Source organism: Amia ocellicauda, chromosome 18, assembly GCF_036373705.1.
Source record: "Amia ocellicauda isolate fAmiCal2 chromosome 18, fAmiCal2.hap1, whole genome shotgun sequence".
Taxonomy (NCBI): Eukaryota; Metazoa; Chordata; class Actinopteri; order Amiiformes; family Amiidae; genus Amia; species Amia ocellicauda.
In genome coordinates, this window is record NC_089867.1 from 18,030,408 (window position 1) to 18,044,740 (window position 14,333).

At 39.7% G+C, this 14,333-nt stretch overlaps 1 protein-coding gene across 1 annotated transcript; it reads left to right on the forward strand.

The window, feature by feature from the left end:
- Positions 1–772: 772 nt before the first annotated feature.
- On the forward strand, positions 773–14,333 carry slc25a33 (solute carrier family 25 member 33). Its single transcript, XM_066690999.1, has 7 exons — positions 773–952; positions 5,444–5,617; positions 8,496–8,573; positions 10,324–10,424; positions 11,148–11,214; positions 11,899–12,179; positions 12,800–14,333. Exons 1-7 carry the CDS (start codon positions 912–914, stop codon positions 13,000–13,002), a joined length of 945 nt encoding a protein of 314 aa, XP_066547096.1. The 5' UTR covers positions 773–911; the 3' UTR covers positions 13,003–14,333.

Consider the following 14,333-nt stretch of genomic DNA (forward strand, 5'->3'; position numbering starts at 1 on the left):
ACCCCTCCCACAACACATCCCCCATCGCTATCAGCAGCACAGTTAGAGACCAGTGACAGAACATACAGTGCACAAGTCCATGTTTACAGCCAGAAAGATATGTGTTATAGGTGAACTAGGATAAACATGTGTGCCCCTGTCATGTTTCTTTGACCACAGTGATAAACTTGAACTATATCCCTCAACAAACTCTTCTCTCATTAACAAGCTACAATATTTCTGCCCCAGATGTCATCTCACTATACATGCATAGGGGCTATGTATGTATGTATGTATGTATGTGTGTGTGTGTGTGTGTATGTTCATTGTGATTCACACCAATATTATTAAATTCAGCAGCTGGATAGAGTTGGATGTCCCCATAGAAAGTCACAGTTTCTCTCTTGGGGTGTAGGGCTACATTTCCAAAATACCCCTTATTTAGTCTTTGCTGCACCATGTGCTCTGGATTTTATTTTATTTTATTTATGTATTTTATTCAGCGAGTCTTAAATATGAATACGATTTTGTAAATATATTATTATAATTATTATTGTTGTTGTTGTTGTTGTTGATGATGATGATGTTGTTAAAATATATATATATATATTATTACGATTTTATACACATCCCAAAATATTAATAACTCGTGATACAGTGGCTCAGACTTCAATCAGCTGTTTTTTCTAGGCGTGTTCGGTTGATGACCCTTTCGATGACGTCACGGACAACACCCCCGACCCTCCTCCTGCGTCATCCCCGGCGAGCCTCATGATGGAGTGACCGAGCGCAGCTCCGATTCTGCGCACTGCGGAATTTCCTGGCGAGAATCAGCCGGCTGGATCCGAGGGCTGCGGGGAGCACGTTTCCCTTCCTTGAAACCTCAAATAATTTCACATAACGATTGAGTATGTTATGATGAAAGCATAAACATGTCGCAGAAAGATACGCTTTTACATCTGTTCGCTGGCGGGTGAGTTTGATTTCAGTTTGATAAGTATTTTGTATGAATTATGTGTTGGCGAAAGCTTTTCTTCAACTCGGATGAACCACGGCAACCTTTTATGGACATTAGTTTCATATGTAGATTCAACTATCTTTCCAGCGTTTATTTGGTCTGCAGATCCCGTGTGTCCCGGGGGTTTCGGGGTCAATTTGAATTGAATTTGCAGACCTGAGGCTGGACACGCACGGCGGTGGCTGGGGCGTACAGTGGCATGTTGCAAATGACATTCATTAGTGCGCCTGCAAGGTTAAAACACTCCCACACTGACAGTGTGTTTAAATGGCGTTGGCTCCAGAGACGGGTTTAACGTGGAGGAGGACCGGTGTGTCCGATGCTTTTTTCGGGAACAGTCCTGCATTTGGGCTGTGTGGGCCTATACTTTCATTTTTTAAATGTAATTGCACGTGGAATGATGGAGTTGGATTGAGGGGATCTGCAACCCGAAATGTCGAAACTGTTTCTAATGATCAAAGAATAACACATTCAAGAAGGTGGTCAGCCACCCAAAATGTCGAAGGTGTTTCTAATGATCATACAGTAACGTATTCAAGAAGGTGGTCTGCAACCCAGAATGCTGAAGGTGTTTCTAACGATCAAAGAGCAACAAGGTGGTCTCTGGTCGGCCTATATCGTATGCATTCAGTAGAAGAACAAAGTTGAGACATTATATAAAACTGTCTGCTGTATGTAAAACAGATGGCACTGATCTTAGCATAAATATAGTCCATGTTGTTTGGTGTGTAGCCTCTTTCCTTTCTTTGTTACATAACAGCAGGCATTAATTGCAGTGACAGCGAGAGACTCTATTGGCTATCAGAGACACTCCTTCGCTGGTGTGTGTGTGTGTGTGTGTGTGTGTGTGTGTTAATATGCAGGCTGCGTTATGTTGGTTATTCCTCTTCTAATCGACCAGTTCATCCGACAAACAATTACAGACCTGATGTTTGCATTGTTTTTTATAAAGTTATTGCTATATCAAATAAATAATTTACTGTCCTGGTTTTATTGTTGCTCTTATATGCTGTGCTGTTAATAAAGTACTTATTTTAGAACTGAAGCAAGTGTAGATTTTAGTTCCCCTCAGGGATAGGCTGACATTAAAAGCAAAGGCCTCGTCACAAGGTTCAGATAATGCACCTCATTCCAAAATTATCATATGGGACAGGGAATGGGAGCTGCACACGTTGGAAGTCGATTGCTTAATAGGCACTGTGCATCTGTGTAAAACAGCTCCCAGGCGACTGGGTCTGAGGTATAATGATCTGGTTTCACAGACTACCAATCAGTTGGAGTAAAACTGTAAAAGTCTGTTCTTTGCTGTCAAGGATGTCTTGCTCTACTGTATCTTGGAATTTGTCTGCTTTTGAGAAGGTGATAATGTTGTTACACCACAGGAGTACACATGTGACAAAAACTTTGAAGATTGCTCAAATTCCAGGCCAGTCTGAAGCTGTGGAAAATAAATCTATTTTAACTTTGCGTCTGTCAAAACAAATGTACTTGAAAGTGAGCCATACCAGGACAAGTGTAATTAAATATTTAATTCCTGAGCAAAACTGTTTAAATGTTTGTTGTTGGGTTTTGGAAACTTATCCTTATTTGAACGCATTGCAAATATTTTCCTTGAAGCAAATATGATTTGAATAATAATCAAAGATTATTTATGCGGATTAAAATAATTGGAAAATATTTCACAAAATGCAGAAAGTTGCTAATAATTTTTCAGAAACCATCCCTAGTCTTTCCCACAGGAGCTTTGAAAGGCCAAGCTGTCAACTCATTCAGGGCCCTTGATACGATTGTGATGTCCGATCCCCTCATTCTTATGCTGGATAACCACCCGCCTTCAGGACTAATGTGCACACAGTTAAAATGCAGCAGAAGAGACGTTTCCTGATGTGCTCGGTTGAGGCAGAAATATTTCAAACACACCCTTGACACAGGATTAGAAGGCGCTGTAATCTTTTTTTAACAGCACCACATGACTCGAGCAGTCTTATTTGATCTCTTGGAGGATATCCAAAGGACTATTGCAAAGGCACAAGTTTAATGTGACTGCGTTGTATATCTGTTAATATTATTAGATTTTCATGTTTGCTACCTGCCTTCTGTTTACAGAAGCAATGAAAAGTCCGGGAAGTGCAATTTAGTTAAACAACATGGGGGATTTCTTATTTTCTTTAATTCCCCACCGTACATCTTAAACTTCACTTTGAGTGGCTTGATGATGTAAGAAATGCTGTCCAGCACAACCTTCGGGCCAGCCGATTCTAGATCATGGTTTAAACCTGTTCTGTGACTGGTTTGTGCGTCGCTTTGAAAGTATTTGTTTTGCAGCCATGCTGACTGGTAATTGCGGAAGTGCATTTGCCAAAAGTAAGTGACAACAAACTGGACCTCCCATCTCGACTCAACCACCTTCATTTCCAAGTTATGTAATTAATTACAGGTTTGATCAGAGTACGTTAAGAAATATTCTGGGAGTGCTTCATCATAATAATAATAATAATAATAATAATAATAATAATAATAATAATATACAAAGAAATATTCTGGGAGTGCTTTGTCATTCTATTTATTTTTGTACACTTCCCCAACCTGTCTTTAATTGAAAGCCAGACAGTGGGATACAGAAACTCAAAAGCTGTAGGTATTGAACAAATCTCCAGGCTTTGTGTTAGATCTCTGGTGGACAAAGGCTTTAATCGGGCCAGGAGTCGATCTCTGCACTTCAGTTTATTAGTGTATTGTCTTGTTATTTATTTTGGTACTTGTTGGTACTGCACTGGTAAATTTCCAGTACAAACATTATGTAACTAATAATGCTAACTTGATTAAGCTACGTTTTTGAACTACAGATAAGTAGGTTTAATGCACTGGAACCCTTTGTTTTTGTTTATTTAATTTTAAACTCGGATGATAAATCAGTGACTAAGAAAAAACACTTTATAGTTAGTGTATAATCTTGTTTCAGATTAAATGTATGTATACAGTTGCATAATTGTATTGTCCCCCTCTCTCACACAGTATTGTAAGGACCTCTTTTTAGTTCAACTTTTAACTTTTTTATCAAAAACAGTACCTGTGCCAAGGGCTCCGTGTGCATAGGGGATGGATTTGTTTTTGTTGTTTGTTTTCAGTGAACTTTAGGTCAGTTCAACAGCGTAAGCTCTTTGTAGTCTGTGCGTAGGCCATCTGTGACGAGCTGAATTTTGATTTGGGATTTGACCTTCAGTTTTAATCTATAACAGGTAGTCAAATTTCCTGGACATTTTTGAAGTTTTAAAAGAAATAAAAATAGGCACTTGGCTGATAGAAGAAATTAATGAAAAGAATGACAGGATAAGATTTTCACATGAACCTCCGTGTCATTTTTAACCATATAGGCACAGTCAGTGGCGTGGCATCCAAGACAGCAGGATTTAGGATCAGGTTATAATACCATGTTATTAGCCTGAAATTTCCTGTTGAGTGTAATAAAATAGCACACTTTAATTATGGCAATTTGGTGTCTTCATCGGAACCGGTTGAAACAAAAGTACATGAAACTCAATTGGGTTGATTTCGATGAGATTTAATATGCGTCTATGTGTCTGTATATTTTTTTATTTTGATTTATTTTAAAATAAAATTAATCAAGTTACTGGCATAGGGGGAAAGATCGCAGCATGAGATTTGAAAGTGGGTTCCAGTGAATGGGTTTGGGCCTCAGCAGCCCACAGTTCCTGTTTCTCCCTTGGACTGGGCAGCTAAGATATCGACACCAGCATCCAATGTGGAACTGTGCAAGGAGATTGCCTTTTAATCTCGCCGAGTAGAGACCGTCTTCAGTCCTGACACACCCTTTTCTGGACAGCTGTCTGCCGTGATAGTTAGACAAAGGGAAATTTATTTTCTTTTTCATTCCAAAATGGAAAAGCTTTGCACACCTTTTAAACTTGCACCTATTTATGGTTTGTTTGTTTGTTCTGTAGGATATTCTGTGACTGTAACGTTGTAGCACTTGATTTGGTTACAAACATGTTGTATTGTGTTTTCTATATGTAAGAATTGTTTTCTATCATTATTTGAGAGGACAGATTTGCAGTATGTTTTTCTTATCTCCTCCAAGATTTTGCACTGTTTATTTTGATATCTTGCCTAGTATCGAGCTAAACGCCAAACAGAATTACTGCTTCCAACACGGGGGGTGGGGGTTTATATGCAGGGTAAAATCTGTTTTCCTTTCTCATGAGGTGAGAAAATACATATTTTGTGCACTTTATCTATTTATGAAAACTTATAATCATGTCTTAAAATAAGTGAAAAGGTTTATATTTATAAGTACAATTTAAATAATGATACTGTGTTATCAGAGGGATAGATGCAGATCCTGGTAAAACTTTGCCTGGCAGAAATCAATATCAGTAGTGGCTCTCCTCTGACGTCATTCTCCTATGTTCCTGTGTACCTATGCAGGTGTGGCGGCACTGTGGGTGCGATTGTGACCTGCCCCCTAGAGGTCATCAAGACTCGTCTGCAGTCGTCCGGCCTCGCCCTGCGGCCTGTCTTCCAGGTCCAGCTGGGAACTCTCAGTGGCACCGGCGTGATCCGCCCCTCGCAGGTCGCCCCCGGGATGTTCCAGGTGCTCAGGTGAGAGGCTTCTGTCAGCACTCATCTTCGGTCCACTTCACAAGGACACAGTCCCCCCCATTATTTATATATATATGGGTGTGTGTGTATGTCTATATGTATATGTGTATACATAACTTTAACCTTCTCTTTCTACTGAATATATTTAACACCAGAGCCAAATTACACAGAAGACATTCCGAAAGCGTTTGTGTTGACACCATTTGTGGGCAACATCCATCGGTTTGCATAGACTGTCATCTTAGCGTGCCGGAGCACTTGACCACAGTGCCTTGGTGTAGCAAAGACACCACAGTGCCGTGGCAGAGTAGCTGTTCTGTGCCCAGGTGTCACTCACACAGCCTCGTGAGGTTTGAAATCTTATTTCCTGTCTGGAGGAGAGTTGTAGTGCCAATCTGCATGGTTTCTTTTGCACACTGACATTTCTCTTGTTCTGGCAATGTTTTTTACAGAGCACAATTCCCTTGGTTAATGATTCTAGCTTTAGTTAAAACATTTAAAAAGTAATAAAGAGAGGGGTTGGTGGAGGAGATTTAGTGGACACTCACTTTTGTTCAGCGAGCTGGATTGTACCGGTCTGACTCCTGCACAGCTGCTTATGTAATCCTCGCTGAACATGTGCGGACGCAGGCAACTTGTCGTGCAGCCGAGCGAGAGAAGACTTATTTTTGTTATAGGCCAACAAGTCTGGGGAAATGGCCAAGGAAGCTCAGATGAGCAGTTTTGGCTCCAACGTGGTCTCAGCCGTGACTTGGTTTTGAATTGCACTGCTCCAGTGGCTCTGTCCCCTCCTCTAGCAATGGGCCTCTTTGAAAGTATTGAATGGTAACTTGGCAGAGGATGACGAAGAGGATTGATTTTGTGATTTGAGGAAGAAGAGATCTTGTAGATTTAAGTCTGAACAGGCTTTGTGATATCCACTTGTATGTAGTCACCTTATGGTGTATTACAGCCAAAAGTAGTCGTAATCTGCAGGCCCTACAAAATTAGATTTTGACCTTCTTTTAACAAATTAATCTCGTCTTCTCTGTAGTGTTGAATACATGTGAAACCTATCAATGCACCTTGAATTTAAAAACTTTCTGAATAATAACAATATATATATATATATATATATATATATATAATTCTTAGTACCTCAAATCACTGTTATCAATTGTTGAGACAACTGAAAGTAAACTAAGGCTCAGTTCTCTGAAACTCAAAATGATTATTTACAGTTGCTTTTGTTTAAACTTTGTAATCTTGACAGGGAATACATGACATGCTTTGCACTCTCCTTCCTTAAAAGTTAAGCTTCAATCTTGGCAGGTGTTCATCCTTTTCTGTAGTTTATTTATTTATCCTTGCTTGAACTGACAGGTCTGGCACACAAGGCATTCTGAGGGATCTTCAGAAAGTTCCACAACTTCAGCATCAGTGGCACGTAGCTCAGTGCACAGCCCTGGAGCTTAAAGTAGAACTGACTGACACTCAATGCTGTACTTAAAAATAGCTTCTAGTGAAGCATCTTCATACTCCAAATCTGCTTTTAAACACACTGAATTCAGTATTTCCTCCTATGATCATCTTTGGGCATTGCTGTCCCTTCCTACAGACTCGCATCCACATGTTTGTGCACGTTTTAGTTTGAATGTTTGCATACTTCTGACCAGGTTCTACATTACTGGTGTCATCCACTTTATGGCCCTAGTCCCAAGCCAGTGAGATTGTGATAATTTTAATATGCAATTCCACGCGCGTAGTCACAATAGCTCCTCCTTGCTGCTTTATTTACATTAGTGATAAGGAGCTGTGAAATGAAACAAGTTATCAGTCATGCCCTGATTGTTATAATGTTGCTGTGACACCAGGTACCATGCAACACAGCATTGATGAAACCTTTAGTGAACAAAAAGTTAAACCAACTGCTTTCTTTTTTGGTAATTCCTGACAGTTACACTTGCAGAAACACAATGCCTTTAAAACTTGCTATTCTTTGTTCCCCCCTAAGAAAAGTAATTTTTCATACATAAGGTCTTGTGGTCTTGTTGTGGTTTGTTTGTGTTTCTGTCCGTTTTATTCCTTTACCCGTCTCTCCAGCCTACTGTCTGCTATTCTGGTTGTTTTCTGTTGCGCTGTCTCCACTCTCCACAAGTTTGTGAGCAACTGTTCCAGTACTGTAGCAACTGAAATACTCTGCATGCGCACTAGGCAGTTGCAGGAGTGGTGTGCATTACGTTGATAAAAACTGCTTCTTCACTGAGGAACGGGGACTCTTTTGGTACAGAATTCAGTTCTTTTAGTTCTTCAGTGCGATCCAGGACACAGATTGCCCTAGAAACTATGAAGTAGGGCACAAACAGCATAAAATGGGAATGCGAACTAACTTTAACACTAATCTTTGTGCCGATGGTTTGGGGGATGGCGGTGGCAGGAGGTCAGGATTCTATGTTGATGCAGCAAGTGATGCCAGGGAGCAAGGTGGGGGCAGCTGGCCACCGCCATCTGTTTGCCTAAATATCTCTGATGTAATATCTTTGTTTGCTGAATCAATACTGTGGTTTTGAATATAGGGCAATAGGTTTACTAGCAGAGAAGAGTGGAATGTGTCCTCTTGCGTTACAAATGGTTGTCTTCTGAATGTTATGTTGATTATGATGTCAATTTCATATAATGCTTTCAGTTGCATAGATTAACGTGATTGTATTTGTATTGGTATGCCTCCTTTTTAGTATTTATTTACTTTATATTTTACTTTATATTATCACATCCACAAACTTTCTCAGTTGGTTTGTAAACCCTATAAGTTGCCTTGGATAATTACCTAAGTCCAATGAATGAATGAATAAATAATCACAATAATAATGATTAATCATTATTCTTCTTTTGCTTCCAGGTCAATATTAGAGAAAGAAGGACCAAGGTCTCTGTTCAGAGGTTTGGGACCTAATCTTGTGGGAGTGGCGCCATCCAGGTAACCTACAGCCTGAGTTTTTCTGTGACTCTGTACAGTGGGAATGGTGGGGGGGATAAAACTCAGTGAAAATGTACAGGTCTTTATGTCTATGTAGGTAATCTTAGTAGTTAGGCCACACACAAAACAACCACCAGCTGTGGGCCAAACTAGAATGGGTAAAAAAAAAAATGTGATTCCAGCTATAACTTATCCCTAAGCTGTTGTGCACTATTCCATTATCTTAAGTCATGGTCTTTATCAACCAGAAGATTATCATTGATATGCAAACTCCAGCTGTGCGGTTTACTATAATAGAGATAATTTAGTTTATGTATAGTCAATTAAATGAATGGCAATAGTGTGGTGTGTCGTATAACCCCACCATGCTTTGACATTGACTTGTGTTTGTCTGGTGTCGTTGGGAAATAGCGTTGACTTATATTGGTGTTTTTTTCTTTTTTTTTCTTTACTGCAGTTAATAAGTGATCTAAAAGTAAGAGGGCATAGGGATTGTTAACAAGAACATTCATAGAAGCTCTTGTTTTAATAAAGGTCCTTGATTGCATCATTTACACTTTCACCTTTTGTTCCATCTGGCAAGTGGTACAAATAAAACTTGGACCACAGACCGTGGAGTGTTGAGATTTTTGGGGTTAAAGGTTAATTGGGATAATGGGAGTGGGGGCAGTGTTTGTATGCTAAGAAGCACTATCTATTTGTTTTATTTTTTATTTTTTATAGAAAGTTTTTAATACTTTTAACTTATGCTTTGCACTATGCTTTTTACACAAGTGTACACTGCCATGTTTTTTGGCCTTAGTATAATAGCAGACAAAGGGATTGAGTTAATACTTTAAAGTCATTGCCCTTCACCACTGCAAGGAATAAACACAACCCAAGCTTCACTAGGAGACTGTTGCAGTAATATTGTACCTGTAGGTTGCTCAGTTTGGACTCCTCCCCTCCCAGCTATATGTGTCCGAGTCCCACCCCATCTCATTTTCAGTGTTTATGAAACCCTCAACCTCAATTGTCTTTCGATTTTTATACATTTTTGAGGTTTCATAGCATGTACAGAAGCAGTTCACAACTGCTGGGAGCAGGAGGGGTGGGTGCTACGGGGGTGTTTAGTACACTGTTCGTCTGTCCCTTGCCCTATGGTATGCAGCTTGAAAGCCCCCATTCAGGAGGCTGCAGGGCAATAGAGGAGTCCAGGGCTTATTCAGCTGTTTCAGCCGAATCAGCACCGTTTGTTCCAGAACCAATTCAGCCAGAGCCATGTGGAAAGGACAGGTTTCTGGATTGTGTGTTTGGAATTCAAGCACATAAAACAGCTGTAACGAAATGTATTATGAGCAACTCTCATGTATTAATGGTGTTCTTTCTGTAGTCAAATCTGGATATTAAATTGAGTCCCCTGCATTCAGTATGCATCGACATAAGTACAACATAAGCAGATTACATTCCTCACTCTCACCAGTGATCACACAGCTGTGCTCCTCTATTCCACTGGAAACCGTTTTAGTGGTTTGAAAAGCTACTGACCGCAAGTTGAGCCCTAAAAAAGAAAAGAAAAAAAAATGTCCCATGTTTTGTGAATGAGACTGGAGCCAAAGAACAGATATTTGCTCTCTGTCTCTCAAGTGGGGATACTGAACCAGTGATTGCTAAAGGAACTACTGTTGAGACTTTAATTTGTATTTATTCATTTTTACATTTTTTTTCTTAACCATGTTTCTCTCTTTTTCTCTCTTATTTGTCCTCACAGAGCAATCTACTTCGCTGCCTACTCCAAGTCGAGGGAGAAGTTTAACGCCATATTTGTGCCCAACAGCGGGCCTGTGCACATGTGTTCGGCTGGGTTCGCAGGTCAGTCTCAAGTCTTTTGAACTTGTTTTGTAAGAAACGTGTTTGTGTGGGGGGTGTGGGGGGTGTGGGGGGGGTGGGGGGTGGGGGAATGGACACCTTTGTTACCTTTATGTTCCTGTCTTCGGATTAAGAAATCCAAATTTTAGTTTTCGTGATGTTTGTGAAAACAGCTGGCATTCCCTATGGAAACAGGGTTAAAATGTTCTTATGTAACACAACTGTTTAGCACAAAGGTTCGTCTAGTCTTTGTGAGGCTGTCTTTGCCAACAAGGAGTGGTAATAATTATACATGCTTTATATGTGCATGATTACTTTAGTGTGACATGTCTACCTATTGACTATTTTTTACTTCATATAAATAGTGAGACACCTACTTTGTTTTGAAGAATACACCTGGATACATAAACAAATACAAAATAAATGTTAGTCTGTAGATAATGAGTAGAAACAGGGATCGGTCTACTTTATATAAAAAGTTCTACTTTATTTTGGCTTTTGTATGATTTTTTTTGTTTGTTTTTGCTCAGTCTGGCAGTGAAACGACAACATTGTCTTCACACTTACTCAGCAAGAAACCTCCTCTTTGTTGTCTGGGTTCAGTCCCATGTTTAGCACAGCTCACTGGATGAAAAGAATTCAACAAATTACAAATTAATAATCTGACTTAGCATTTGTGCATCCGAAAAGGAAAAAATCTGAAAAGCATATATGTGTTTATTGCAGCTTTCGTTACAAACTCCCTGATGAACCCGGTCTGGATGGTTAAGACTAGGATGCAGCTGGAGAGGAGGTAAGGTTATATATAGATATGTGTGTGTACATATTTAAAGTGCCTTGAATGAAAGGGCTTGTTCAGTGCTGTAAGGACTGTGCAATCCAGAGTGCAGGTTGCATGTACTACAGCCTGCGTGCTCCCGAGTGCGTCTGCTGTGGCATTATAAATACCCGTCTGGACGAAAGAGAAAGTTTGTGCGCACTGCCTGTATCAGGTGTGGGAAAGAGCACAGGTCAGCAGTGTGATCTGGAACAGGGCGGACTGTGGGCCGGAGCTCAGCTGCTCGGGAGTGTTATTTTAGAATGGGAACTTTTCCCTCTGGGCTTCTCAACAAGGTTGTGTTACAGTTCGTTGGAATAGAACTATAGTTGCTTGCATTTCCTTGACTTTTTAAATGTTTTAATTTATGCACGATTTGTTTTATTTATTTTTTCCAGTCATCCATGTGCACAATATGGTTTAAATCGGACAAACAATTCATAAGCAAAAGTGAAATCTTGAATCTCTTGCAGTGAAAAAACACAGAATATTTAATAAAATCCACAACTGTCTAAATGCTTATGTTCAAAACACCAGATGAAAGCGGTAACACTATAAACAGTGTCTGCATCCTACACAAGCAGCCTTAAACAGCTGCTCTCCACAAACTGTGGCACTTCTGATCTCTCTCTCTCTCTCTTTCTCTCTCTCTCTGCTCAGGGTACGAGGGGTGAAACAGATGAACGCCTTGCAGTGCGCCAAGAATGTGTACCAGACAGAGGGGATACGCGGCTTTTACAGAGGCCTCACAGCCTCATACGCCGGCATCTCTGAGACTATGATCTGTTTTCTCATTTATGAGACTCTGAAGAAAAACCTGGCGGATTGCAAGCTAGAATCTGCGAGCGGCCGTAGTGAGAAAGTGGCTTCAGACTTCTTGGGCCTCATGTTGGCGGCAGCTTTCGCCAAAGGATGTGCTTCTTGCATAGCTTACCCACACGGTAGGTGACTTATGTATCATGGTAACAGGCTGCTTGCTCCTTTTAAAATGCATTACGCTGACTCTTGACTCCTGATTTATCTTTGTGCCCGTCCAGAAGAGAACTTGCATATATATTTAACATATTAGTATTTAATCTTGATTATATTGCACAGCAAATGTTGAAAAAGAGCAGGCCTAGATGTGTATGAAAATACTTTAAACGTATTTAAGAAAGGTTGCCAAAGAGCAGAAAATGGGGATTTGTTGTATGTGATTTATCCATGAATCATTTTCCAATTCAGTTGTTCTTAATTTCTATTCTTGAACTCTGTGGTTTAACAGGTAGAACTGCAACACTGCCACCTTGTGTTGAATTGTGCATCTGCATGTGTGACTTGATGCATGCTTTATTGCACAGAGAGGATAAGAGAGCTCGACTCTTACCAATGGATACAATTATCAAGGTTCAAATATAATATTCTAAAGTTTAATGGTATTTCTGTAGATCACTAACAGCAGGGCATTCCTTGCTATGAAAAAACAAAGAACACTACATGAATGTATGTATGTAAGAATTGTGGGGTCCTCTTTATTGTCATTGGTGGTCTGTGACTGACTTTCTTTTCGCTCTCTTTTCAGAGGTGATCAGGACGAGGCTTCGGGAAGAGGGCAGCAAGTACAAGTATTTTTTCCAGACAGCGCGTCTTGTGTTCATAGAGGAGGGCTACTCAGCTTTCTACAGGGGACTGTCGGCACAGCTTATTAGGCAGATCCCAAACACTGCCATAGTGCTCTCCACCTATGAGCTTATAGTCCATCTACTAGGAAGCCAAACCAAATAGAGCAGCAAGAGGAACCATGAGACTGAGACGAACCAAATTGAAAACAGCATACAGACAAACAGAGCATGGTGTGCATGGAACAGTTGAAAGTGCTTTTGTGGTTTACTGTTGGATTTTGAAGGAGGACCTTTTTCTGAGGATTTCTTGGACATGTACTTGAATTGAGTTAATTTCATTTCAAAGTTCTAAATACAATTAAAGAGGGGAGGGGCTGTGAGCAAGACAGACAGACGGACAGAGAGAGAAAAACAAATTGGTGTTGTTTCATTGTGTTTTCTCACCATGTTTGTGTAAAATAAGGTACTTTTTATTTCTGTATCATCCCCGTATCAGTTGACCAGTAAATCGCAACAAGAACACGTACATGTCAACTAAGAAGTATAGTACCGTGATATCAACGAAGATTTACTTCAGTTTATTTTCATACAAATGTAAAATATCCAAAGATGATCAGTCAAGTTTTTGTTTTTTTAATTTTATCATGTTCGAATGCTTGCTTGACAAGTCCACAGAAAGGCCTTGAGGTTTGCTGTAAAGGTACTGGTCACTGCCCACATGGCACTGTACAGAGTTGGCTTACCTGCATAGTGTATTATAGTTCTTAGTTCTGCAGGGGTTCTGAAGATCTATGTGTCTGTTTACCATCCGCACCTTCAGTAGAGTGGCTGCAGGGTGGAAATTCACTTTAAATTATTACTACTACTGCTGACTTTGCCACCTGTCCTAGAATATTTTATTTGATTTTATTTTTTTGGTTACGTTTGTCTGTTTAACTGTAACATTTATTTTATTGTGAATATAATTATTTCGTCTTGTCTTAGGAAATGCGATATTGTGTTTTTCAAAGGAATGAGGACCTAAATGCATATTGAAACAGTGGTTTAATAAAAAAAGAAAAAAAAAAAACACTAATACATGTTAAATGTGTTACTTTTCAGAGTGTGATTCAAAGAAACCAGTGGCCACACAAACAAGAGTAACATTTGCTTTCCTTTGGGGAAATTATCATTACTTCCAGAACACAATCACACTATTACAAGCATTTTTCTCCATTTAAATATTTTTCACCACATTTTTAAACATGTCCTTTGTGCCACTTCACTTTGAACAGGTGCTGGTGTATTATTTTCTTCAACTTCTGATGACAATGAGTAAAGATAGAATCCAACACTGGAATTTCCAAGGAAGAAATTGACATCCTAAATGGTAGAGCAAGTAAATGAGTCTTGGTTCCTGTAGTCCTTACGTCTGCTGCATCTCTCATTTCAGATTTCGGATTCCTTTTGATTTTCTTTTATCATTGCAGTCCAAATAAAGAAGACTTAGCCAGA